Source organism: Lepidothrix coronata, unplaced genomic scaffold, assembly GCF_001604755.1.
Source record: "Lepidothrix coronata isolate B3197 unplaced genomic scaffold, Lepidothrix_coronata-1.0 Scaffold96, whole genome shotgun sequence".
Classification (NCBI taxonomy): Eukaryota; Metazoa; Chordata; class Aves; order Passeriformes; family Pipridae; genus Lepidothrix; species Lepidothrix coronata.
Genome location: NW_016690276.1, coordinates 1352118 through 1376974, shown reverse-complemented (window position 1 = coordinate 1376974; position 24857 = coordinate 1352118). Strand labels below are relative to the sequence as shown.

The following is a 24857-nucleotide window of genomic DNA, read 5'->3' as shown; positions in this document are numbered from 1 at the left end:
CGGAGACTGACGAAATCTGGTATAGGATGATGCAGCTATCAGAGACAGGCCTAAAAGAGGTTTGTACTCAGATAAAATGCTTAGATAATGAGAAGCCATGGGACTCTGACATGTTCCTAAAACATTCATGACTCATCGATCTATTGCAGAGACTGAGAGCTGTGCAGCCGGGGCCGGAGTCGATGTATCATATCTCCCTCTGCTGGGAGGCACCGCAATCGCTCAGCCGCGTGTCGCCACCGGAGCTGCCTTCAGAAACAGCGAGGGCAACGCTCGCCTCAGGTCCCAACAAATAGGAACTGACAGTAGGTCTCACCTTTTGTATTTTTGCAGTGAATTTCCAGAGAGATAGAGATTAAAATGATCACGCTTTTTGTTTGTTTGGTTGGTTGTTTGTTTTGTTTTCTGTTACAGAATATTTGTTGATGGGAAATGTTTTCATATGGTATCATTCCATTGGAATAAGGAAAATAGTTTGAATACTGGACTTCAAATGCTCATGATGAATTGTGCATGAATGAGCTACAGCTCAGGAGATGTTCAGAGAAAATATTCACCAAACAAATGTGAAGAGAGAATAAATAAATAAGAAATTTGTGATCTGTTTACAGACAATTCATATGAAAGAAAAAGCTCTTTGGCTGCATTATTTGGCTGTAGCTGGAGGACACAGATTTCAAAAATGGGCAAGGAGCCTAAGTCCTGTTGTCATTCAAAAATATGATGCCCCTGACTACTGAAAGTGAGACTTAAAACACTTTTGAATTTTTGACCTTTCTTCCCAGGTAAACAAGTCCTAAGCTCAGATTGCAGCATCCTCTTGCAGGAATTACAACAGGATGTTATGCACAATATCTAGCATGCATACAGAGACAGAATTTGGCCCTACCTTTAGTATAATTACTTTAGTTCAAGAAGGTCCACATCAGATATTATGAAAATCCAAGCTCTTAGAAAGAATGGTGAGGACAACAGTTATTAATTGTTAAATTGTTAATTTATTAAACAAATAGGAGCTGTGCATCTCAAATGGCATCAGGAGCAGGACATCATATGGTCTTCCAGGTGATTCAGCACAGTTCTAGAGTGATGGTTGCTATGAGGTGAAACACTGTTTAAACGGTTTAAGTGGGCACTATTAACATATATGCTGACCCATGCACTTGCTAATATAATGTCAAGACTGAAAATTTAGCACATAACTGTAATTCATAAGTAAGAGAGGAAATCTGGAAGATCTGGTTCCAGAAATAAGCAGACAAAGTAGTGATTTTGGAAGCTGAAACACAATCACTTGTTTTATTAGATTTCAGTAGGTATGAAAGAAATTTTCCTCGGACCACACTTCCACCACAAATAGTTATTCCCAGCATGAAAAAATGCTCAGAAGTTTTTACTTGAAATGAGGTTGTGTTGCTCTTGAAATGTAAGATATCAAAAGGGTAGTTTCATTTGCTGATACACGGTATAACACACAGCAACCACAGAGGAAGTAATTGCCTATCTAAACTGTGAGAGAAAAATGCAGTGCTTGATGGATTGGGGTATGTATGTCACTGAAGTGAGAGGTTTGTCACACACCTGCTTTTTGGATTGCATAGTGCTGGGCTCTGCCATAAAATAAGAGCAGCATGGTAGAGCCTGGGGTAATGGCACAGCCAAAAGTAGGTGTGCATGCCACGTGCCACCGCAAACAGCTAGTGAAGGAGCGTGCAAAATACAGCCCTCTCTCAAATACACCATGCTGCTTTAGGTGTATCTCAGTAGCCAAGAGCATCTTGACTATCATAATCACCTGATGTGTAACCTGAATATGCATCCCTTGTTGATGTTTATGTACCTAATGAGTCCTCAGATTGGTGGGACAGAGGTGACAGTATGTGCCAAGGAACACAGCGCTCAGTGAGAGGACGGGCTAATGAATCTCTCTTGGAATTATCAATGCACAGGAAAGATTCTTTTCCTTGTTCAAACCAGCCTTGCTGAAGTCACACATAGCACAGGGGACCTTAGTACCTCTGCTGCAAAGTCATCAATCAAATTTTGCAACTCTTTGCAATGAGTATCAAGGCACTTGAAACAGTTGGAACCAGTTTGATCCAGTTTAGACTGGTTTGCATGGGTTGGAACCACTTTGATCCTGTTTTAACTGGCTTGGTCCGGTTTGAACTGGTTTAAAATGCTTTGAACCAGTCAGAACCCTTTTGAATCAGTTTAAACCAGTTGGAAGCAGTTTGAGCCAGTTTGAACTGGTTGGAAACAGGCTTTACCATTTTTGTCTGACTGGATCTGGTTTGATGCAGTATACTGTAGAGGAATACATTAAGAAACTGTTATATTCCTTTGAGTCAAAGTTACTCCTGAAAACTCTCTATAATCAGCTGCCATTTAAACCACTGTTTGGGAAGGAAATATGTTCTGGGATAACAATGAAGATTGTGACTCTTGGGTACCATGACATTAGAACACCCAGGCCTCCAAATTTTCTAGTTCATCTCTCCATAAGGCATAGAATGCCGACACCTAATTAACTCAGACGTGGCAGATGCCCATGTAGTTTTGTACTGTTTTCTTTCCTTTCAGATAAATAATGGGATGATTCAAAAACTTTGATGCAGATCTTACCTGCGTCTAAGCATTACAAAATATATTTTACTCTCTGGAATTGTTTTTAATATCAGTCCTTTATTGAAGTATACTACTTCATTAGTGGAGATCAGCCTCTTCTCCCAGGCAACTAGCAACAGGACGAGAGGACATAGCCTCTAGCTGCACCAAGGGAGGTTCAGGTTGGACATTAGGAGGTATTTCTTCATGGAAAGGGTTCTTAAACATCGGAATGGGCTGCTCAGGGAGGTGGTAGAGTCACTGTCATTGGAGGTGTTCAAGAAATGACTGGATGTGGCACTTAGTGCCATGGTCTAGTAGAAAAGGTGGTGATCAGTCAAGGGTTGGAGTCGATCTCAGAAGTCTTTTCCAACCTAATTGATTCTGTGATTCTTTGTTTTAGTACCTGCTGCAATGTGGTCCTGAGCTGTGCCACTGTAACACAAGCAAATATAAATTTCCCTTGAGTTCTGTAATTACATTAAGGTTTGTATAAATCTTTATAAATGCAGAGGATTCTAAGAAAACATCTAGAGAAAAACCTGGTACCTATACTACTATTCACAATATTAAATATGAAAGCTGATAGGACTTTTCAAATCCAATATACCTTCTCATTGACAGTTTTGCAACTCCAGATGCTTGGGCAAGAAAATACACTGAAATCAAATTCACCACTACACAAGTTACACAGAAACTTTTTAAATGTTACCCTAGATTTTATAGTCATTTACTGTGGCTATGTAATTTGGATTTGTGATTTCTTGAACTTACCTGGAAACCTAGTGAAGGTGACACCTGTTAGGCTACTTAAGCCACTTTCCAATGCAAACTCTTTGACACCTGATATTTCTGTCCGAGTACAAAAACTGGAGATTAATATTTGCTTCAGATGAGTTTATGAAGGGTGTGAAGTCATTTTTAAGGACATTAAAGCTGACAAAAAGATACACTTACATTACATGTACTTTTAAGTCACAGACTTTTCTAACAGCTGGAAAATACCTTCCCAGCCAGGTTCTATCAGGGGAAAAAAAGCCAAAACCAAAAACCAAACAACAATTTTTGGAATAAATCCAGGCGATTTGCACTTTCTAATCCCAAATCCCTGAATTATATCAGTCCTTTAACTCTGGTGTCAAATGTCAAATTTATTAAGATGGGATAATAATTCTGTTTATCTCATAAGGAGAAAAATAAAGAGCCCTTGAACAGACTTGCTCCTGAATAGGCAAAATCCATTGCAGTGGCATTAGGGCTGGCCCAGTCACAAGTGTTGTTTGTCAGAGTATATTGGATCACTGAGAATGCTCAGTGGTGCAGACACTGGATGCCCTTTCTTACACATAACGGAGCATAAAAAGAGTTGAAAGAATATTTTCCAGAGAAGATCCCTATCTAGTTATTTCTTGCTGTTGCTTCAACCATCTTCTCCAGGTCAAGGTATACCCATTTCCAGTAGAAAAGTGATTACTGAACACCTCAGGCTGGAGTACCTTTGTTCCTCCGTTGTCCACCACACCTTGGGTACTGGAAAAAAAGACTTTCTTTCTCCCTAAGCTGAAAGCTTGTGGTCCCTGTGCCATCACTTCTGTCACAGCTGTGAAGCAGCAATGCTCCCCCTTGCACCTACTCCAGGGCAGAGAGGCTGACAGGTTGGCAGCCACCAGGGATCCCTGGCAAGGCTGCAGGGATATATTTTGAAATTGGGATGGACTTATTTAATGAGGTCACTGAGCTACTAACTAGAAACTAAGTCTGGAACTATAGGTATTACTCCTGGGAAGCTCCAAAACATCAAAAATAAATTAACTCCGATTAATGGAGAAGCAAGCCCTCCCTCTCTCATCCCTTGTGGCAATAGATGTGCCCGTCAGCTGGTGCTGCAATGAATACATCTTCCATGTGTGACATCTTTCAGAGGCCTCTGTTCTTGCCTCTGAAAAGTTTCCCCTAGCATAGGGGAAAGAAATACCCCCAAAAAGAGAGATGCTCTCAGCCTACGGAGTTACAGCAAAACTGGCAAATAGATATCATACATGGAGAATGTTCTGTTGACTACCAACCTGAGCCTAAAGGCTAGGCAGTATGGAGCCAAGGATCACTGTAGGGAATGACTGCAATCAAAAAAGCTCTTGTGCAGGACACACGTTCCCCTTTGAACATGGTTACAAGTTGAGAGTTTCCTTTTCACCACTTATGCAGCCTTAGGACTTAACTCACGGATTTTGGTGGAGCCTTTATATTTCCTAAACTATGCTGTATTGTTCGAAGCTGATGGGACTCACCCCCTTAAAGGATGTAGTACGGGCAGGAGATGGAGAGGTGGAGTGCTCCAGTTGGAGAGTGCTGCTGGGTAAATCAGCCTGTTGGGCTTGAAACACAGCCTACTTAGGGCCCCTTCCAGGCATGCCCAGGTATGCTGCCCAGAACAATAACTGCCTTTTTTTTCTTGCTCTGTGCCTACACACACATCAAAAACCCCAAACCCCAAAACCACACACACACACACAAAAAAAAACCAAACCAAAAAAACCTTTGCTCTCCTATCACACTGCAGCTTTGTGTAAGCTGCTGTGTAGGAGAAAAAAATGCTGCCCCCCAGACCCTGAGATGGGAACAGTCTGGGTAATTCCCTGGGAAGGGCATTAAAGTCAGGGGGCAGGTGGGACAGAGCCTCCCTGGAGACAGGCAGCTCCCGTGGCCCCCGGGAAACCCTCCTGCAGCATCAGCAAGGCTGGTAACTGTTTTCTTGTGTGGAAGAGGCGGGGGAGGGGAAGGCAAAGCCAGAGTGACTGAGAAGATCCCAGGCGCGCCTCCGAGGAAAAGAGCGCTCCTTGTCTCTCACGCAGCCCGGCTTTGAGGGAACTTCTGGGCTGGAGAAGGCAACCTTCCTTGGAGTTGCCTTGGAGAAGGCAACCTCCTATGGTGTGGGGAGGGCTGTGGAGCAACAGCCCCTGGCATTGACACAGGGGCATTGACACACAGGTGTGCGAGGTGCTGGATCTGCTAATGGCTGCAGACAGGCTGTCTTGGCTCTGCAAAGGGAAGGACAACTTCAAAAAAGTGTCATCAGTCTTCAAAAAAGAAAAACCCAATGAAAACCCCCAAAACAAACGTAAAAGCCCCAACAAACCTCCAAACCATTTAAAAAAAACCAAAACAAAACCAAACAAGCCCTAGAAAGCAACAGTAAAACCAAATCGAGCCTTGGCTGAACAGCAAACCTGAGGTGTAGGCACTGCTACCCCGCTGAGTGAGATTTGGTGAGTACGTGGTGAGGGCAGAGGCCAGGAGACAGCTTTTTAGGGGTGGAAGGGTAAGGTCTGGCAGCGACCGACCGCAGCCCTAAGAGAGAGGACCTGGAGGACAAACGGCGAGACGTTTCCCAGGGATGGTGGGTTCTCCAACAGCTCTCCTGGTGCTCGCTCTCTCTCCCTGCCCTCTACCCTGCTGCTTGTGGGAGAAGACGGGTGACGCCCGGCCGGCACGGGGCTCCCCCACCCTGCATTTTATGGCCCCCTGAAGATGTCCCGGTCCTCCAGACCCCTGTAGGTGCGTGTGTGGGGGTGTCAGGCCCACGGGAACAGTGTGGGGAAGAAGGAGCCGGTGTAGAGGGGTCCGGCTAGCGCAGCCCCGGCTCCCGCGTCTGCTCCCGGCCGTACCGCCGGGGCGGGGGTGCGAGCGCGTGTTTGTGCGTGTGCGGGCGCGCACGTGTGCGCACCACCATCCGCGCGCGAGTGTGCCCGCGGGTGTGCGCGCAGGGGGCGCGGGCGGGGGAGGCGAAAGGGGGCCGGTTCTGCGGCGGGTGGCTCCCAGCCTCCCCCGCCCCCTTCCCTCTGGGTCCGCTCCTCGCTCCAGCTCGCATTTTATCGCAGGCGGCCGGCGCAGCCCCTTCTCCCCAGCCCCGGCCCCGGCCCCCGCCCACCCCCGGGGTGGAGGCAGCAGCGCCGAGCCGCCCGCGGGAAGAAAGCAGCGCTCCGCCGGCTCCGCGCCCCTCCGCGGGGCCATGCAGCGCCCCTGTGCCCCCGGTACGAGCGCAGCCCCTCGCCCCGCCGCCCCCCGCGCCCCCTGAGCGCCCCACGGGGGCTCCGCGCCGCTCCGCGCCCGGCGGTGGGACGGGGCCGGCACAGGCGGCACAGGAAAGCTCCGCGGCTCAGCGCGACTGCCCCGCTGCCCCGGCCATGGGGAAGGGGCTGGAGGGGACGGCGGCCCGCTGCGGGCTGGGACTGGGATACCTGCTGCAGACGGTGGTGCTCCCCGCCCTGGCCGTCCTGGGGGCCAGCCGCCCCGGCTCCGCGGCGCAAGGTAAGGCGATGGATGGGTGGATGGATGGATAAGGGTCGGGGCGTCCTCCGCGTGCGGGCTAGATATGCGAATTTATCCCGTAACTCCCCCCGCCTCCCCGTGTTTGTATGTGCAAACAGTGCATTCCCCCGCATGCAGGACCCCCGCCGGGGTCCGGCCGCACTGGCCGAGTCGGTTCTGCCGGTGCTGAGCCTGGCCGGGACAGGCGTTTCCCTTCGCTCTCTCCTCAAGTGGGGCACGGGGAGCGGAGGGGGAAGTTTGGGCTGAAGGAGCCCCGCCGACAGCGCTCCGGGGCGGGAGAGCGGTGCCGGTGCGCGCTGGAGGGCTGGCAAGGTGCGTGGGAAAGGCAGGTGCGGGGCGGGTGTCCCTCGGCAGCGGCGCAGCCGTGCCCCGGGGCTCTGCATCCGACGGTCGTTCTTGAACCCCCCCAGCGCCCCCCACGCCCTCCTTCTTCCTGCCTAGAACATGATATACCCGAAGGGAGTTACCGTCTTTCTGTGTTTATGTTTTGGGATTTTGTTTCCCCTCCCGTGTCGGGGATTCTGGAGTACATCTAGATCTGCTTTCCCTGTGGCCCGTGTATAAATTCCTCTTTCCAAGTGACAATGTCCTGATTCTCAGTGCGTGTTTAGAGATGTTTGAGAGCATCACAAAGAACCCTGTCTCAGTGTGGCACCCACCCGGCAGACAGCCACAGCAGGAGGCTTTTTCTCCTGCGAGCTGATGCTGGACAAACTTTCTCGGTGCTTTTCTTCTTTCTTCCCAGGAGTTAGACTTAATGTGGAAATGTGTTGCTTTTGTGGTGGACTAGGAGAGAGAGAAAGGTTGTTGCTACATGTGGGCAGAGCTGCATACAGCAAGGATGTGTGGGTTTGCTAAAGCACTTGGACATCTCAGTTATATGGCTAACAAGAGAAAAGGAATTTTTGAAGCTGTTTTGTTTTCGGGGGTTTTTTTGTCCATATATGCAACCAAGAAGTAATAATATGCACCAGAGTTTTGATTTAGACTTGCTAGCATAATGCAAGTGTAAGAATGCTTGGTTTTTCCCCACATCATTTCTGTGGAGAGGCACTTGTGAAAACTGCACAGATCTGACTCTGTGCTCTCACCTAGCCATTACAAAGTGCACTCTCCTGTGTAGCCTTTCTGACAGGAGAGCAGTGGCAGTGCTGGTTGCTTTGTGTCTCAGTGCCCCTGGCAGGCTTTTGGGAGCTGTAGGCTTTGCTGCTGGTGGGCTGGATGCACTGAAAATCATGTCTGTGCATGGAACGGTGTTAATCCATTTCCTACTGATAATCCATCCTCAGAGTCACATCCTCTTGCTCATACCAGACATTTATCTCACAGGAAGATCAGAAATCTGGTCATAAAAAGGGGGTAGCAGAGAATGAAAGTACAAAAATGTCCTATGCATTGTGCCACGTTTCATCTGTGTCTTACATACTGTTTCCTTTCCCTGGTTGGTTTCACGTTCAAGATAGGACAGGTTTGATGTTTTGTATTTAAAGCTTTTAATAGGACCATGTACATGTAGACCTAGATGTCAGTACATATCAGTCTGTGTAGATGGGGGGGTGTTGAAGAACATCCGTTCAGATAGTTGGACCTGGAGTGGAAAGGAGCCTGCCTGCTCTGCTAGCAGGATATGGGAGGTTGCATGACAGATGGCCTGAGCGGGGAAGAGAGGACCCCCTGCGTTCGGCTGTTTCAGAGCGAGCGCTCATCCCAGTGCCACAGGGCATACCTCACACTCTCGGGTGGTTTCTCCTTTCCACACTTATCCTCCGTAACACAACGCTGTGTGCCAGAAATGCCATGAGGGGAGAGGAGCCAGGCCACTTGTGCCTGCACTGCAGAGGGCACCTCATGTGTGGGACCTGTAACAGGACACAGGTGTGCTCACCTACCCTGAAAGGGACAGAGAGCTCTTCAGCAACACTTCCCAATGTGCAACGTGTGATACACTTCCACAACACAGTGGAAAATCCAGGGAATGTTGGAGGGATATAGCTATTTGTCTTGGGCTTGTTTTTCCATGTTTACTTTTATTTATATTTTCCATTTGCTAGGACCAGGCACAGGATTTGGGTGCAGGTTTTGGCATTTTTCCCAGAGCTGAGGGATTTTCTGCTTGGAGTGTGCAGTGGGGATCTTCACATATGTGTGTATGTGGTGCTTCAGCGAGGCAATGAATCAACAGTTTAACTATGCCCTCTTCAGGAAGTTTCCTCATCATATAGCACTGGGCAAAGTTTTCCCTCTGTTTTATTTATATGTTTCAAAAACATATATGTTTCATCTCCATTCCCGAACTATCTTTATCTTTTGAAGCAGGCTAAGAAAGCTATGGGCATTGCTGGGACTTCTGCTTTCATGCTTTCCTTTTCATTGCCTCATGGAAAATGAATTTATTAACTGAGTAGTTGGTGGACCAACCCCCCACGCTCCCTGGCAGATTCATATCACTGCATCTCCTTGTCCTCCTGTGAGCTTCTCAGCGGACCTAAATACGCTTTTTGTTTTATTATTTCTTCTTATCTGAAGCTGTCTAAGTATTTTTTGGCTGTTATCAGGAGAGAACAGGAAATGGCCACAATGATAGAGACAGCCCTTAATTCTCAAAGTGGTGTGAATGAGGCCAGAGCGATTATCAAGCCAGAATCAACTCTGGTCTGGCATTTCACTGCATTCACTATGCCTCTATGATAAGCTACATCAGAATGAGAATTTAAATGTCTCAAACTGTGCCCATGCCTGGCATTTCAGTGCCATCTCCATAAGGGCAACTTTTCCTTAGGCTCTTCAATCAGCAGAGACTGGGTTTCAGCTGTTGTGCTTTCCTACCCTGCCCCACTTCCCACCTCTCAAGGTGTTACCCAATTATAATGTGGCTCTCACCTTTTTAGTGTGTAGGTGGGACGAAAGGGAGAGTCAGGCTATCTACCCATAGTTACCAGCATGGTTCAGATAGCTTTCTGGGTTAATAACAGTGGTTTAAAAGATGGATAGAAAAGCTAAAGGGACTACGTATTAATGAGGTTGTGTTTCATTTGTTCCTTTACAATAGAAGAGTGCATTTTTTTATGCTTAACCCCTCAAACCTAATTAAATCAAAGTGACAATTTAAAAAGAAAACTGTAAAGGAGCCATATGTGCAGATATTTTTCTTGCCCCAGCATAGTCTGTATTAGCAACAGCAGCAGTTTGAAAATGCTTAGTGCGGAAAAAGTGAAATACAACATGTGAATGTACTAACCTTTTGGGGATGCGTTCCCTAATTAAATACCTAAACACGTCTTGTTGAAGAAAGGGGGGGAAAGGACTTAATTATCTTGATGCATCAGTAGATCTCTTGTATTTGATCATGTGGGTGTAATAGTATTTGTATTAATAAAGCAAGAGCCAAGTAGTATTTTGTTGTGTATGAATAAGGCCCTTTGAAACATTAATCTGTTTTAAAGCGATGTACTGTGGCAGATTTCAATGATGTTGACAAGTCTGAGCTGGCTGTGGCAGTCTGCATTGGTCCTGAGTAGCATTTTAGCACGGCAGTACTCGTTGCTGAAAGCAAAGCAGACACAAGGTTTCCTTTGCTGACTGAGGTGCAATTTAAGCAGGATTAAAATTAAGTGGATGGATCTGTCCTCAGAGGAGTGATTCCTCCATGGGAACACGGGAGTCAGAATCTGGGCTCTTCTTCCTCTGGCTCCAGGCTCTAGCAGCTGGTTGCAATAGTTATGGAAAAAGTGTATATATCACATCCTTCTGATGGCTCTTCAGCATTATTGTCAGTGTCATCTATTCCTTTGTACAATAAGAATGCCAGACATTTCCACAGTTGTTGTGTGTGTTTACACTTAATCATTTTACATGGATCACTCACTACACAACTTTATTTTTCTTTGGTAATGGTCTCAAACCCCAGTTGTTCACTATATTTTGGGACTAGCTTTGTGTGTGACATCCAAATTCAGAAACAGGAAACAGCATTAACCAAATGAAAAATATTTTCCTAATTTAATTTTCCAAATACAGTACATCTGAATACAACTCTGTGCCAAGGCCAGGCAAATCACTTCCATAGCTGGTCTGTGCAGTAAGAGAGGAGAAAATGTGGATTATATTTATTAGATATTTTCAGGTAGATATCTTTATTTTTATGCAAATTGAAGAGAGGTCTTTTGAGGCAGAGTCTGACCAGTTCAGTTGAATAAGGTACAAAACAACATCGGTTCCTATTGAAGGTGAGAGAAGCCCAGGCTGAGTAGGACAACAATTTAGTATTTCTGTACGGTACACAACCAGAGTTTTGTGCACAACTAAAACACTAAGGAGAGTTATACTTTGAAAAGTGAAGCTACATTTATGTCACGCTACCAGCTAAACAATCTTGTTCAGTGTATAGTTCTGTTCTGTTTATAGTGTATGGCTGTATTTGTTGATTTCTGGTTCTTTCTGGATTTTACATCATCAGACTTTTGAGGAATCAGTTCTGGTTACTTTTTCTGCAAAAAGGCATAAAAAACTACTTCAGCAGCTCATCAGAAAAATATGTTTGAATTGCTGTTGCAAAGGGGAATTCTTGGGTAGATTTGCATTGCTCAAAGTAGTGAACAGTTTGCTGTGATTTAGTCAAAGAGTATTGGACTCAATGTTAGTCTCAAATGCTCAGATTATTGGTTTGTTACTGCAGGCTATCTTTGAAAAGAAAGTTAATGTAATCATGGATGTTCTGCCTATGGAATATATTTCATATAACTATCTGTATGTCCCTATAGGAAAAAATGGCATTACTTTTCCTTCTTTCTTCCCTTTAGGGTGGGGAGAGGGCTGTGCTAGTTTGTGGAGTGCACATCTTGTTAGCCACCCAGTGGAGGTATTCAAGTCTAGCAGGCAGCGATCTTGGCATGGGTGCCAATAAAGCAGTAATTACACCGTCTGTCATTTTCATTAGCTGTCTTTGCTCCACATTCGGCTTGGAGGTATAAAACAGCTTTTAAAGTACAAGTCAAGAATTAAAAGCCAGGAGTAAGAGACAAGGAGTGGTTTTCCAGTTGGCTATAACCTCCATCAGCACAGCGTCAGAATAATGTTGTGCAGAGGCACAGCTTAGTGCCGACTGCTTCCAAGGGCTGAAGGAATGGCGGTGTTTTAAGTGATTTATTGTGTGTGCTCGGTAGAGTCCAGTCTCGTGAGCAGGCGCCCCTGGATCTTTCCGTCATAACATTATCCAATAGGCGGTCTGAAGGAAATGTTATTAAGTCTTCTGGGAGGCAAGCTGTATTCAAAGAAACACTTAATTTGCATCACTCGCAAGCAAGCATTTGAAATTATGCTAAAAGGGAAGTGGTTATAAAGAACCTTACACAGAACAAATAGGAGCAACAAAATTCCCCTTAATTTTGGACATACTTTATTCCAGTGTGTTTACTTTAATGGGGTCATCTGCAGGTACTCCAACTCTGAACTCTGCTGCTGTGATGGGGAGCTGATTTATTAAGTATTGTTGTTGGTTTTGTGATAGGTTTGCTTAAACATTTTGCAGAGCATTCATTTTGTGGTTATTGTATTTAGATTTATCTCTCTAAGGTGAGAATGTAGCATAAAACTGACTGTGTGCACACAGGCTGGAGAAGGTAAAAGAAAGCCCCAAACTGTAGTTTTGTTCCAGTTGTTTTCCTTGAGGTTGGGTCTGCTTGTACAAACAACACGCACAAGTAAGAAGCAAAAGCTGCCAGAGGTTTTCCCAGCTTTCAGTAACCTCAGAGATGCTTGTATATAGCTTTCCCCCTAGGTAGTCATCACCAAAACAGCTTCCTGTTTGCTTTTATGACTCCATCCCAAATCACATATACGTTAAGCAGGAAACATGGGATTTCCTCCCAATTCATCAAATGCCGGGATTTGGGGAGTCCCTTTATAGCCTGGCACATTATCTAAAAGTTTGAGCTGGGGAAGAAAGAGCTTCATGCAAAAACAGTTTCACTTAAAAGTATCCTTTTTACCAACATGGAAAATTTAGGGGAAAACAGAAGACTGAAAAAGATTCCTTTTTGTTTGTTTGCTAGGGGGAGGTTGGAAAAAAAAGCAAGAAACCTTAATCAAAACCAGAAAAGATTCAGTGATTTTAGTGAAAGGGTCAATTAAGCCCTGAATATTTACCTTACTGACCAAACTCTTTGTATTTATCCTCTCTGAAAATCTGTTAGGGTGTTCAGTGAAAATGAAATTTACATTTTTCCATATATTTCAACCAGCCTAGTGAAAAACCTTGCTGTTAAACTTGATTTACAGTCCTGGTTAAGCACTGGTTAGGGCATATATTCAGAGCACTTCCTAGATCTCGCTCTCTTCTGTTTGTTTTTTGGAAATCATGCTGATTTTACTGTCATGCAAATTGAGATAGAGACCCAGGTTCTCAGTGGTCCCAGACATTATCCTGAATTCCACAAGGCAATGTCAGGCAGCGCTGGGTTTAGGTGAGTAACTTTGCTGTTCCCCAAATCCAGGCAGTGCTGCTGTAGCTTGCATGACAGTCCAGTAGTCCCATCAAGGCAGGGACATCTGTCGGTATGTGATGTTGCAGTGAATCAGCACCTCCTCATATTCTCACTTTCCTTTGTTATGAGTCCTACACAGGCAGGACAGGAGAGGCACCCGAAGAGCTGTGCGTGCTCATCTCAGTTGGTTATACCTCACATAGGGGACATCCACAGTTAAGTTCTTAGGATAGCTTTGCTACATATTTGCATTGCTAAAGACAGTGGGAAGTTCTTATTTGTCACACTGCATTAGATGTTTAATCTCTAATCCATCTTGCTGGATTTGGAGGTTTGCTATATTTATCACTGTTTGGTGGAAATATCTAAGGAAAATTGCCTAAGGTTGCAGAGCAAATGCGTAAGGAAGCCAAAATACAAGCTCGAGGCTTCTGAGTACCCCAGACTTGTGCTCTGGTTCATCCCACTTCTTATCTGACAGTCCCAATGAGGGATATTACAGAGGGAATGCTATGTTGAAGGCTCCCAGATACTTTCTCAATGTTGTATTTGTTGAGTTTCACTGATGATTTCTTTATATCTTCTGGTATCTAGAAATATGTATAAAAGGATATCATGGTTTAGGAATGATACTCCTCAATTTAGTGCTCCCACTGAGACCCTCCAAACTACATGCTGCTCCCTCCTCCCCTTCTCGCTCTCCCTGTGGTGGGAGGGAGAGGACAATTGGAGCCACCAAAAGGTAAAGATCACGGCTGAGGTAGAACAAATTATTGGAAACAACAAGATAAGAAAATGAACAGTAACAGCAACAATACTAATGACAGAGGGTACAAGAAAGAGAGGAAAGATTGACACAGAATGCTGCCCCCCCTCCCCCAACAATAGCAACACCTGACTGCTCCCTCTGCCATGCTAGGCTGACCTGGAAGAGAGCCCTTCCCTGGTCCCTGGAAAATGATGTGAGGTGGTTTGTAATAACCTCCAGGTCCTAGCCATGCCCCCTCCTGGCTACTGTAAAAATTAACTCTGTTCTGGCTGGAACCAGGACAAAGGAAAAGTGCAAAAGTATATGCTGTTCTTCAGGAACAGGGATGCTCCCTAGAAGGTCTGACTTTCTGGTGGCAGGCAGTTTGGAAAGATTTGCTTTGCCCAGTGAAATCCACAGTGTCATCTCAAATTTGGAAGGAGGAAGAGCAGATCCAGTGCATGAGTTGCTCACTGTTGTAAATGGTATAGGGATCACTGCCTTGGGTTGTTTTGTTTCATTTGGGTTTAATCTGCAATTCAGGACTATGTTATTCAACTGTACTTCGTTTGTCTGAATGAACGACTTGCGCTCTAAAGGACCCCATTGCCTTACCAATCATAAAAGTTATGAGGTTGCCTAAGCAATTAAATCAGTATCATTTTTCTCTTGTTGTGGTAACATTATCAACAATAATGCTAAAGGAGCTCATATAGATTTTACTGGCTTGGCAACAGCTGAGCATTTTCTTGTTAGGTAGCTCCTGCCAATCCCTTTTTAGTTATTTTCAAGAAGTAGCTTTATTTCTTAGTCTCATATTGAGTGAGAGGTTGAAATGTTAATCTCTGTGGATTAACAGTGTATCCTTTGAGAAAAAGGAAAGCTTGCGTTTTTCTTGGTCCCCTGAGTGCTTGATGCAATTGTTTGAGAAATCTTGAATTTCATCAGCTAGATACAAGGAAATGTGCAAGTAAGCCTTGGATGATCTGTCAAATGAGGTTGACTCTATTGCAGCTGTTTTGGAAACTTCTTTGAACTGAGAGTTGTTTCCCAGGTGTTTCTTTGCTTGATTTTAGTGCATTTCATGTGAGACAGTGAAAAGTGATCACCACAGGATTATTAGTAATTCAGAGCTTCTTGGAGAGCTATATTCCAGCCATAAATTTGCTAAAATAATGGCTGGAACATGAATTGCTGCACTTTTATGATATGGTGTATTTATTTATTGTTTAAATACATCACTTGTCTTATCCAGTCCCAACATATGTGTTTATACTGGAAAGTTTACATAGCGAGTGAAAATAATAATATGGTCTCACTGAATGAGGTTAATTGCAGTTCAGTCATACCGAAATCGAGGAGTAAGAAGTGGGACAGAATAGCAAGCGAGACTAATTCTGTTCTCATGTGCATCGGATTTACCTACACTGACTGAAGCATGAGTAATTATCAGGAGTTATCCAAATACAGATATGCACAATGTCTTAGTCTGAATTAATTTTCTCTTTCAGTAGCATATCTCCATGTTTTGCCAGCTGCTCATGGAGTTAGCACAGATGTATTCACTCTCACCTTTCCCTACAGCATCAAAAACTTCATGTGTCTGCCTCATTACTCTGCAGCTCTACACATACAAAAGATGAGTGGTCGTGACTAGCAGTGAATAGCTGGAGCTAACAGGATAACAGTGAGGTGTCCAGACTGAAATTTTGGGTTGTCTGCATTCAGATGAGACTATAGAGAAATCTCTACTGCTTGAACCTTTATTAAAGTGATAAAATTCAATGGTGCTTTCAACTAGGAGGAGAAAAAGTTTCCCCTGTTAAACCTGTCCGCTTCATTTCTGAAAATCAGAGCTGATTGTGGAAACTAGGAGTCTGTCTGATTAAGGAATGGAGCTGTAATTATATGGGGAAGACTGCCCTTCTATGAGTGCCATTCACAGAAAACTTTGCTGAATTGTCTCATGAAATACTGGTATTCCTTGCTCTAAGCTTTTTGGCCGCGAAGCTGCACTAGTTTTTGGCAAGTCATTGTCCCCATTACAAATTCTTTTCATGCAGAAGTTGCAAACATAGCTTTAGGGACTTCCTTTCTGCTTCCTCACCAGTTTCTGAAGGTGAGAGTAACTTTTTTGGTCCCTTGCTCAAATAAAATGCAGCAATCTTCTTACACAGCAGATTTCTGATGGCAAGAGTATGAGTCCTGGTTTTCCTTCTCTTCCTCATGTAAAATAACTGTGCTGTAGCAAATAAGAAGTTCCTAATTTCTCAGTTCCTAAGTAACTAGAAAGTTTGTAACTAGAAAGTTCAGTACTGGGATGTGTTACTTTTACTATCAGTTTCCTTTTGGTTTTGTTTTCTTTTTTTTTCTAATGCCTAATGCTTCCACCAAGAATAGGCATGCTGCATAAGGCCAGGTTATGACCACCAACAAATATAGTTCCATTAATTTCAAAGCCAGAACATGTCAGAAGCTGATCTGATTCGGTATTAAAAATATGTTGACACAGTAGAATGAGACTAGGATGGACAGACCCTGATCTCATGTTATTTGCTGGCAAGTTTTTTTGTGGGATTGTTTAGGGGTTTGGGTTTTTTAAGCTAAATAATTTGAATAACTTTCCATTTCCCTTATGTATACCAATGTGACTCTTTGCTGTAGAGAGATTAACACAGTGCCTCACTTGAAAACAAGTTGGGGAAATTCTTTCAGGTAGATGTTATTTTTTGTTGCATTTCATCACGATATTTCGGATAAGAACACTGAGAGCCAAATGTGGCCAACCGAAGGCAGATATCCGTGTAAATATCTATTACACACAAATGTGTGGCAATTTCCTGCCTTAGCATTCAGCTATTTTTGAACTAAAGACCTCTACTACTAAAAGCATAGGCTTCGAAGGCTTGAATTAGAAGTGCATCGTGGTAGCTGATAACAAAAGTGGTTGTTATCCTGGTTTCGGCAGTAGAATGAGAAGTGCCATATGCCTTTCATGAGTACTGGAAAGAGTGAAACTGTTTAGCTGCTAACTTTTGTCCTTTGCTTGTCCTGAACTATTTCTGTGTGGATCTTTTTCTTTCCCCCCTCCCCCCCAAACTGAATTATTAGTTCTTTGTAGTAAACATGGCTATTAGATAAAAGCTTCCAAATCTTAAAAAAATAAAAAAGACCTAATTTATTTACTTACTTTTTAAACATTTCTATCATTTCTGTGGTCTCAAGAGGAAAGTTTTAAATTTGCATTTATAAGAAACATTTGCAACAAAAACTGAATTAAAATGACAAAGTGACATTGTGTGGACTGTTAATCTGCTTTGTTTTAGTGATTAGCTTATTTTACCAGTACTCAGTTTCATTGCCAAGATCCTTTCTCTTAGGGAAATCAATTGATGGCAGTATCTTGATCAAATTTACTTTCTATCTGATTGTTTTCACTGGATTGCTTGGGATTTACTCACTGGAGCAAGACAAGGAAAATTTGGTCTTTTGTCTTTAAAGTTTTGTATCCACTAGTACCAATGCAGAACACATTTCACTCTCGGAGGCCAGGCTGAGGTTAAGTTGGTTTTAAAGATAACAGTAGATTCCAGCGTCCTTGCATTTGTTTTGTATTTGGTGACAGTCACTAAATCAGAGGAAGGAATGTTCAAACAACACACTTGAGGAAAAGTGATTTTTATAGAAAGGGCCCATTCCTGCTAATAGCCAGTAACTGCACACAACCCCACCGACATTAAAAGTCCATTAGCTAAGCCCAGTTTAAACACCAGCTGATGCTATGTCAGCTAAATATATATTGGAATTTTTCATGTAACACAGCAATAGCACTTCTGTAATTTTTCTAAAACTATGTACATTAAGGAAAGCAAATGTTATCTGATAGTAGTAAGATGCAGAGTTCACATTAAAGCAGGGAGAATTGTAATCAAACTGAAGTCACCATCTGGTTGCATTAACAAGAAACAAAAATGGTTACAAGTAAAGCAGGGAGTGTCAGGTTTCTGAATTAAAGCTAGATTAACAAATCTAGTGTACAGGCTTCTGTAATACAGGATAAGCACAGAGCTGCTTATCTGCTTGGTTTTTTATCATTAAATATATTATGACCTTGTTTAAGAAAAGTTTATACTGAAGTCAATAAGATGCTTTCTCATGTGGAGCACTAGGTTGGCACGGAAGAAGGTTGTTTCCTGGCTATTTAGGAAATATGTCTCGTTACAGCAGTGTGAAAAACCTTCAAATGTGTCAAGGTAGTGTTTGTATGCCTACAGTCTGAAATTTCAGTTAACCAATGGTGCAGCAAATATCATCTATCCATCTCTGTGCATCAAAAAGGGGGTTGAAAAGTATGGTGAAAAAATGGTGTGTGCTTGGCAAAGAGAAGTGTTGCAGGTGTCAAATTTACTGTTCATCCTCAAAAGCAGCCAGTAGACTGAGGTCCTAGTACTGAGGTCTTGGGACCCACAGAAGCACAGTTTAACACCCAGTTTGGCAGCAGGTCTAATCCAGAGAAGTCACTTTGAAGTTTGCTTTTAAGAAAGATCTTGTGCTATAAAGCCATTGTGGAGAAAGGCAAAGGGTCTTAGTAAGTTAATGTGAAAGCTGGAAACAGAAGGGTAATTAGTGACTTACTGACAGGCTCCCAAGTATGGTGAAGTATTACTGTAACCTCCTCAGCCTCAATAGCTGTCCTATTATCTGTCCATTAGCGAAACCTTGTACAAGTACTGACAGGAGTGGAGTTTAAATGCCTGGTGCAGGGAGACATACCCACTGCAAAAATCCTGTGAACGTGTCTGAGGGCTCCCTTAAACTCTTACTATGCTGTGTTAGTAGTACAAAACTCTCAAATGTGTCATGAGGCTGAACTTGAATTATTTTTTCTGACATCAGTAGCGTGCCCAGAGCAGATTGTGTGTTTTTGAACCACAGGGTTTAAGGAGAGTAATTCAATTGCATTTTCCCCCCTTCTGGAACATAACATGTAAACATATTACTGAACTAAAGCCTGGTTTTAATTACAAGCAGTAACTTTTTCATGTTGACAGATTTTCACATGGAAAGCTTTATTGAAAATGAGAGAAGACCTTTTTGCCATCGTTAGTTCTTGTTGCTTAGTGCTTTTATCAAGTACAGTAAAATATGGTTTATAATTATTTCCAAGCTTATATGGACATGTTTAATATAATTACTAAACAAAATCCTGTTTACTGACATATTGCTTGTGAAACCAGCCTGAATAATCCAGTCTCTGGCACACATAAATCAGACAGTGATAACAGCTGTAAATATTTCATAATATACTTAAAGTGCTTTGATTTTAGTACTGAATCCACTTTTGGGTTTTAAGGATAAAACACAGGTCAGAAATTCCTTTTACCATATGTTCTTTCTTAATCTCTTGCACTATTTTGCCTGAAAGTTATTAAAAAAAATCATTATTGTATTTTGTTATAAAAAAGAAAATATATACACGTTCATAAGCTGGGAAAATGATATAATTGAATTATGCTGGAGCTAATGAAATGGCGCCATTCATATTGGCACGGGACAATTGCTTCAATACAGCCATGACTATTTTTCATTGCAAAAGGCATTGCAGTGCCCATACTCTTTGTCTTTTTCAAAGTTTTACTATTTTTATCTGTGTGGACATCTGTTTATTGTATACTAAGCCTGAAAGACATGCATAAGACACTAAGAAGCAGCTGGTTATGCAGCTGATTCAAGTGGCCAAAGGGCTGGGAAACCAAAGGTGACCGGGAGCCAGGTTTGTAGTGGAGTGCTGGGGGACCTACGATACTGTGTTATGTGCTGGGCCTCCTCTTTCTGTGAAGGCTTTGAGCCTGTATTTCAATAGAAGGAAGAAAAGGTGACCGATTGTCTGTCTGCTGCAGAATATTTGAGGTTGCATGAGGCTATTAAATCATCTTTGAGAGTTTGAACTGCCTGTGTAGTTAGTCCAGTTAAGAAGAGGGCCTTGAAGGTTCAAGAAAAGGTTTATGATCATCCCTCAAGTCATTTTCCCCTGTCCCAAACAAAGATCTGAAAAAGCAGTTGTGCAAAAGGCGTTTCACAATTTTTGTTTACTTGGGAATGTTCTTAAACCTCTACAATAAAGTAAGAAATAAAATAACCACAGTACTATTTTGAAAAGCAAATTTGAAAAATATTCACTTTGGGAATTTTTTTTTACCCTTGTTCTGCATTTGTATTCCCTCACTAAAGTTGACATAAATTTTCAAATGTTTTGGTTGTTGCACTCTCTGAAGAAATCATTAGTCTCCAAAACTGTGCCAGGCTCCTTCATGAATTCTTTCTCCTCTGAGCCATGAATGTCTCAAGCTTAGGACCTCACCCCCCAAAATAAAAAGCACAACTAACTGTTGTTATGAGGTAGGTGATAATGTTGAGATATGTTGCAGGAGAAGATTTTTATTTTTTTTTCCTACCTCCTTGAAGGGATAAAAAAAAAGCCTGTGGATGTGTTCAGCAACCCGAGATGCATGTTTGTGCAAAGTGAGCTCCTTGGCCTTGCTTTTAGATGGTAAATATTTTAAAATACATCAACGTATTTTGATCAGTATCATAGCACGTGGTGATACTTGTGATCAGTATCAAGTGTCCCTCTCAGCATCCTACAGACACCTACGGATTCATGGCTATGGTTTGCAAAGGTGTTACTATAAAATATGTAGCAGGTCACTCTCTCTAGAGAGATCTCAGGAGTTCCTGAGTGCAGTACTTTAATTTTGGAAAGCTGAAGTCCCAATTCTTAGTTTTCTGTAGTATGAGAACTTGCACTGAAGTGTGAGTCATTGCTTGAGAACACTGAAGTGCATGAACAATATTAAACTGCTTTGTTATGTGTGTGCACAAAAAGAGTGTGTATGTGCACCCAGACACTGTCATTGGGAAGTTATTGGTATATATAATTAACTAACCACAAGGAATTTCTGGACTGAAATAGCTTATATAAGCCTACGTGTTTCCTTCCCACAAACCCAGCTTAAAGGCTCATGCAAGACTCTTCCCAAGGAAATGTCTTACTATCCATGAAATATTATTTGGGAAGATACACTTACCTGCAAGGGTACAGAGCTTTACCTGGAAATAGCCCTACCTTCAAAAGTTAATTCTTCTGACTTGTGCTCTATGTTGTTTATAAATGCTGTGTTGTTTCATATTAAGTGATGTGACCTTTAGATTTCAGCTGCTGCCATTATTTAATTGGCAGCATGAATCCTCCTGTAGGAGCCTGTTGTAGTTTAACCCAGCAGGTAGCTAACACCACACAGCCACTGGCTCACTTCACCCCCACACAGTGGGATGGGGGAGAGAACTGGGGGGGCGATAAAAAGTAAAATTCATGGATTGAGATAAAGATGGTTTAATAGGACAGAAAAGAAAGAGAAAATAATTGAAATATTAAGAACAACAACAATAAAATTATTAGAATATAGAAAACAAATGATACACAGTCCAATTGTTCACCACCTGCCAACTGATGCAGTTACAGCCAGTTCCTGAACTGTGGCCCCTGGCCAGTTTTCCCCCCCATTTATATACTGACCATGACATGATATGGTATGGAATATCCCTTTGGTCAGTTGGAGTCAGCTGTCCTGGCTGTGTCCCTGTGTCCCCTCCCAACTTCTTGTGTACCCTCAGCCTACTTGCTGGCAGAGCGGGGTGAGAAGTTGAAAAGTTCTTGACTCAGTATAAACACTGATTAGCAACACTGAAAACATCAGTGTGTTACCATCATTATTCTCATCCTAAACCCAAAATACAGCACTATACCTGCTACTAGGGAGAAAATGAACTTTATTCAACATGAAAACAGGATGGAGCCAAAATTATTAATAAGCATTTGTGTAACACCAAGTTTTAATGACTCAAAGGCCAACAGATATGACTTGTGTGTATGAAGACCAAGTAGTTGTGGCAGTGTAGGTCTGGAATTCAGGAAGGCCAAAGGTGTTTTCATTAGTGAGGAAATGGAGACCAGCTGGTTTATTTATGCTTATAAATATATATAAGTGTATTTAGGTGCACAGGTAAATTGTGTATGCCACTTAGCCCCATCTGTTCCTAATAAATTTCAGCCTACAGGCTCTAGGTTTTGAAACATTCAATTACGCTCAGATAGGTGAACTTTCTAAGTAGAAGAGCTGGTATGTTTGCAGCTGAACCTCCCATTTCGTGTAAAGCAGCACAGCTTCCCCGAGGTCAGTCAGTCTTTCAGTTCTGCACCAGCTGAAGGCTGTTAACAGTTAGGGTTTCTGTAAGACTGGATTCTTGGAGGAGAGATTTCTATCTCATCTGTTTGGACAGGAAAAATTTCCATGACTCCAAGAACACTTTTTAAAAAACTGGGAAAAAAAGGAGCAGATGCTGAAAAGTACATCAGAGAGTGGTCCCGATGTTAGCAAAGAGAGAGATTCTTTTTCACTAAAATTAGGAGGAAAGTGTTTGTATCTTTACAAGATCTTGTCCCAGTTAGGAGAGCCTAAAGAAAAGATAGACATCTAGAAGGGCAATTATTGGGTAAAACGTTCTTTTATAACTACAAATGGTTTGAGGCTTTTTATTTTTTAAAAAGAAAATCTTCTTTGGAAGTTTTTTCCAACCACCCACAATCCCTCTGATGCAAAGCCTCTTCAAAGACTTAGTAATTAAAATGAAAAGGCTGTATGTTCACATTGGCCCTACTCTTTGCAGTTGTTTTTCCTCAGAACATTATCCTACTTCTGAACAAAACCTGAGATGAGCTTTGCTCAGTAGGTCTCTGTACCATCAAGGCCACCTTCCTAGCTATGACAATGACCAGTCACTTTTGATCATCTTAGAGGATATTTACAGAAACAGAAATAAAACTTGATTGTCCTCATTGTCTTTTATCAAAGTAGTCAATGGAAAATTAAAACGTACAAAAATCAACCTGTTAGGATTAATGATTTCAAATATTAGTAACACTGGAAAACATACATTTCTTTGGAGAATCAAGAGTTTTGAATGCACTACAGGCTTTATTTTTATTTCCTTGGGCGGTAAGACAAATACTGCACTGCATAAAGAAGCTCAAGCATCCTCTTCCCCCAAAATACATGTCCATAAATACAAGGTATAGACTAAACATTCTTTTCTCTTGCATGAAAACTTGAGATGGAACAAATTTATCTGTGGGATTTGAGGCTGGAGAAGGGGAGCAGAGTAGTATGTATTTACTAGCCACTTCAAAACCACAAGATAGACACAAATGCATGCAGGCAGCCTGTTTAAAGGTTACCAAAGCATATTATGTATGACTCTGCTTGAGGCAAGGAAGGGGAGGTGGTGATAAAGAAGCTGCTGCTGCACTTCGTTAGGACACTGGCACGCACAAAGCGGGCTGGTCCTGCCCAGTGACCGTGAGTGGCCATGCAGTGAGCTCACACCACTAGTTGCCTGCAATTGGGTGGACTGAATGTGACCCTGACATAAGAGGCTTTGAGCTTCCCTGCCTCAGGAAAGATGTCAGGATTCTCCATTCAGGCTGGAGGACAATTCACTGTGAGCTAAGACAAGCAGGGAGGAAAAACTCCTTGAAAACCAAAAGGAAAGTCACATGAACTTAAGTTTTGAGTATTTTTTAAAATAAATGTGAAATATATGAACTATCTATCATGGCTATGAGGCACATTAAGCAACAGAGGTACTTTAAAAAGAAGAAAAAGATTTAATATTGCCACCGGGTTATCTCTTGATGTTGTTGTTTGGCTTGGTTTAGCTTGTTTGTTTTTAATGTGAGGCTGCTCCTTATCCACCTCAAAAATCTTGCAGAAATGGGGGGGGGGGGCACACAGAACAATTTTCTGAATTGGTTCATCTAGCCATTAAAAAGATAACAGAGGGTCATTATTATATTGGAATGCAAGAGAAAACTGTAAAACCCAAAGGCAACTTAAAGTGGGATCCCACAAGCTGTCTGAGTGAGGAATTTGGAGCAAAATAGATGGGAAGTCTTGGTGAAAAGGCCATGGATCAGGCCCATTTCTGAGTGCTAATGCTGCTGCCAGGGCAGAGCTATTTGTTATCAGTGGTTCTCCTGTTGGGATGCTTGAGGTGTCATTTTGGTGTGGTTGCTGGGTATGCTAAGCTGTAAATTACATAAAAGGAGGTGACAAAGTCATTGTGGACTTTCATACACAAGGAAAAACGTCAGAGGAAAATCTGAAGCAAGAATGGGACTAAAGGCACAGTTCTGCAGAAACCCATTCCCTTGTGAGCAGTCCTATTAACCTTTAATTTGTGATGACACTTATGCAAGGATCTGTGTTTCAGTATGTGAGTAATCCCACACCTCTAATATGCAGTCTTGCAAGGTTGTGTGTGGCCTAGCATGAGTAGTGCCATCAAAGTTTCTCAGTAGGATCAGAAACAGTTCCTTAGGAAGGAGTTCAGACCAGGAACATAACTTCTCTGAAGAATTCTTAATAAACTCCCTGTTACAAGAACTGTTACCAGAGAAGTTTTGATCATGTCTTTTGATTAAGGGGTTTTTTTTGTATCTTAAAGAGTAAATCGAAAGGTCATTTTTTATATCGATGTGCAAGGAGTTTTATTGATTCTCTTTTATGAGGCATTAATGAAATCTATAGAAGCCTAACGAGATTGTATAGATAGCCTTGGCAAGATTGCCTGTT

General features: G+C 42.6%; 1 protein-coding gene and 1 long non-coding RNA gene across 3 annotated transcripts in view; both read left to right on the top strand.

Annotated features, from left to right (window-relative positions):
- The window catches only part of LOC108500881, a 29878-nt gene extending 29540 nt beyond the window's left edge, over positions 1 to 338 (top strand). Inside the window, exon 3 of the long non-coding RNA XR_001876047.1 lies at positions 150 to 338. This is a non-coding gene — a long non-coding RNA (uncharacterized LOC108500881). The remainder of the gene's footprint in view (positions 1 to 149) is intronic.
- A 6453-nt stretch (positions 339 to 6791) lies between these two features.
- The window catches only part of UNC5C (unc-5 netrin receptor C), a 255164-nt gene continuing 237098 nt past the window's right edge, over positions 6792 to 24857 (top strand). For both annotated transcript variants that reach the window (XM_017822256.1, XM_017822255.1), the window contains exon 1: positions 6792 to 6915. In XM_017822256.1, coding sequence (XP_017677745.1) covers positions 6792 to 6915 — 124 coding nt within the window. The remainder of the gene's footprint in view (positions 6916 to 24857) is intronic.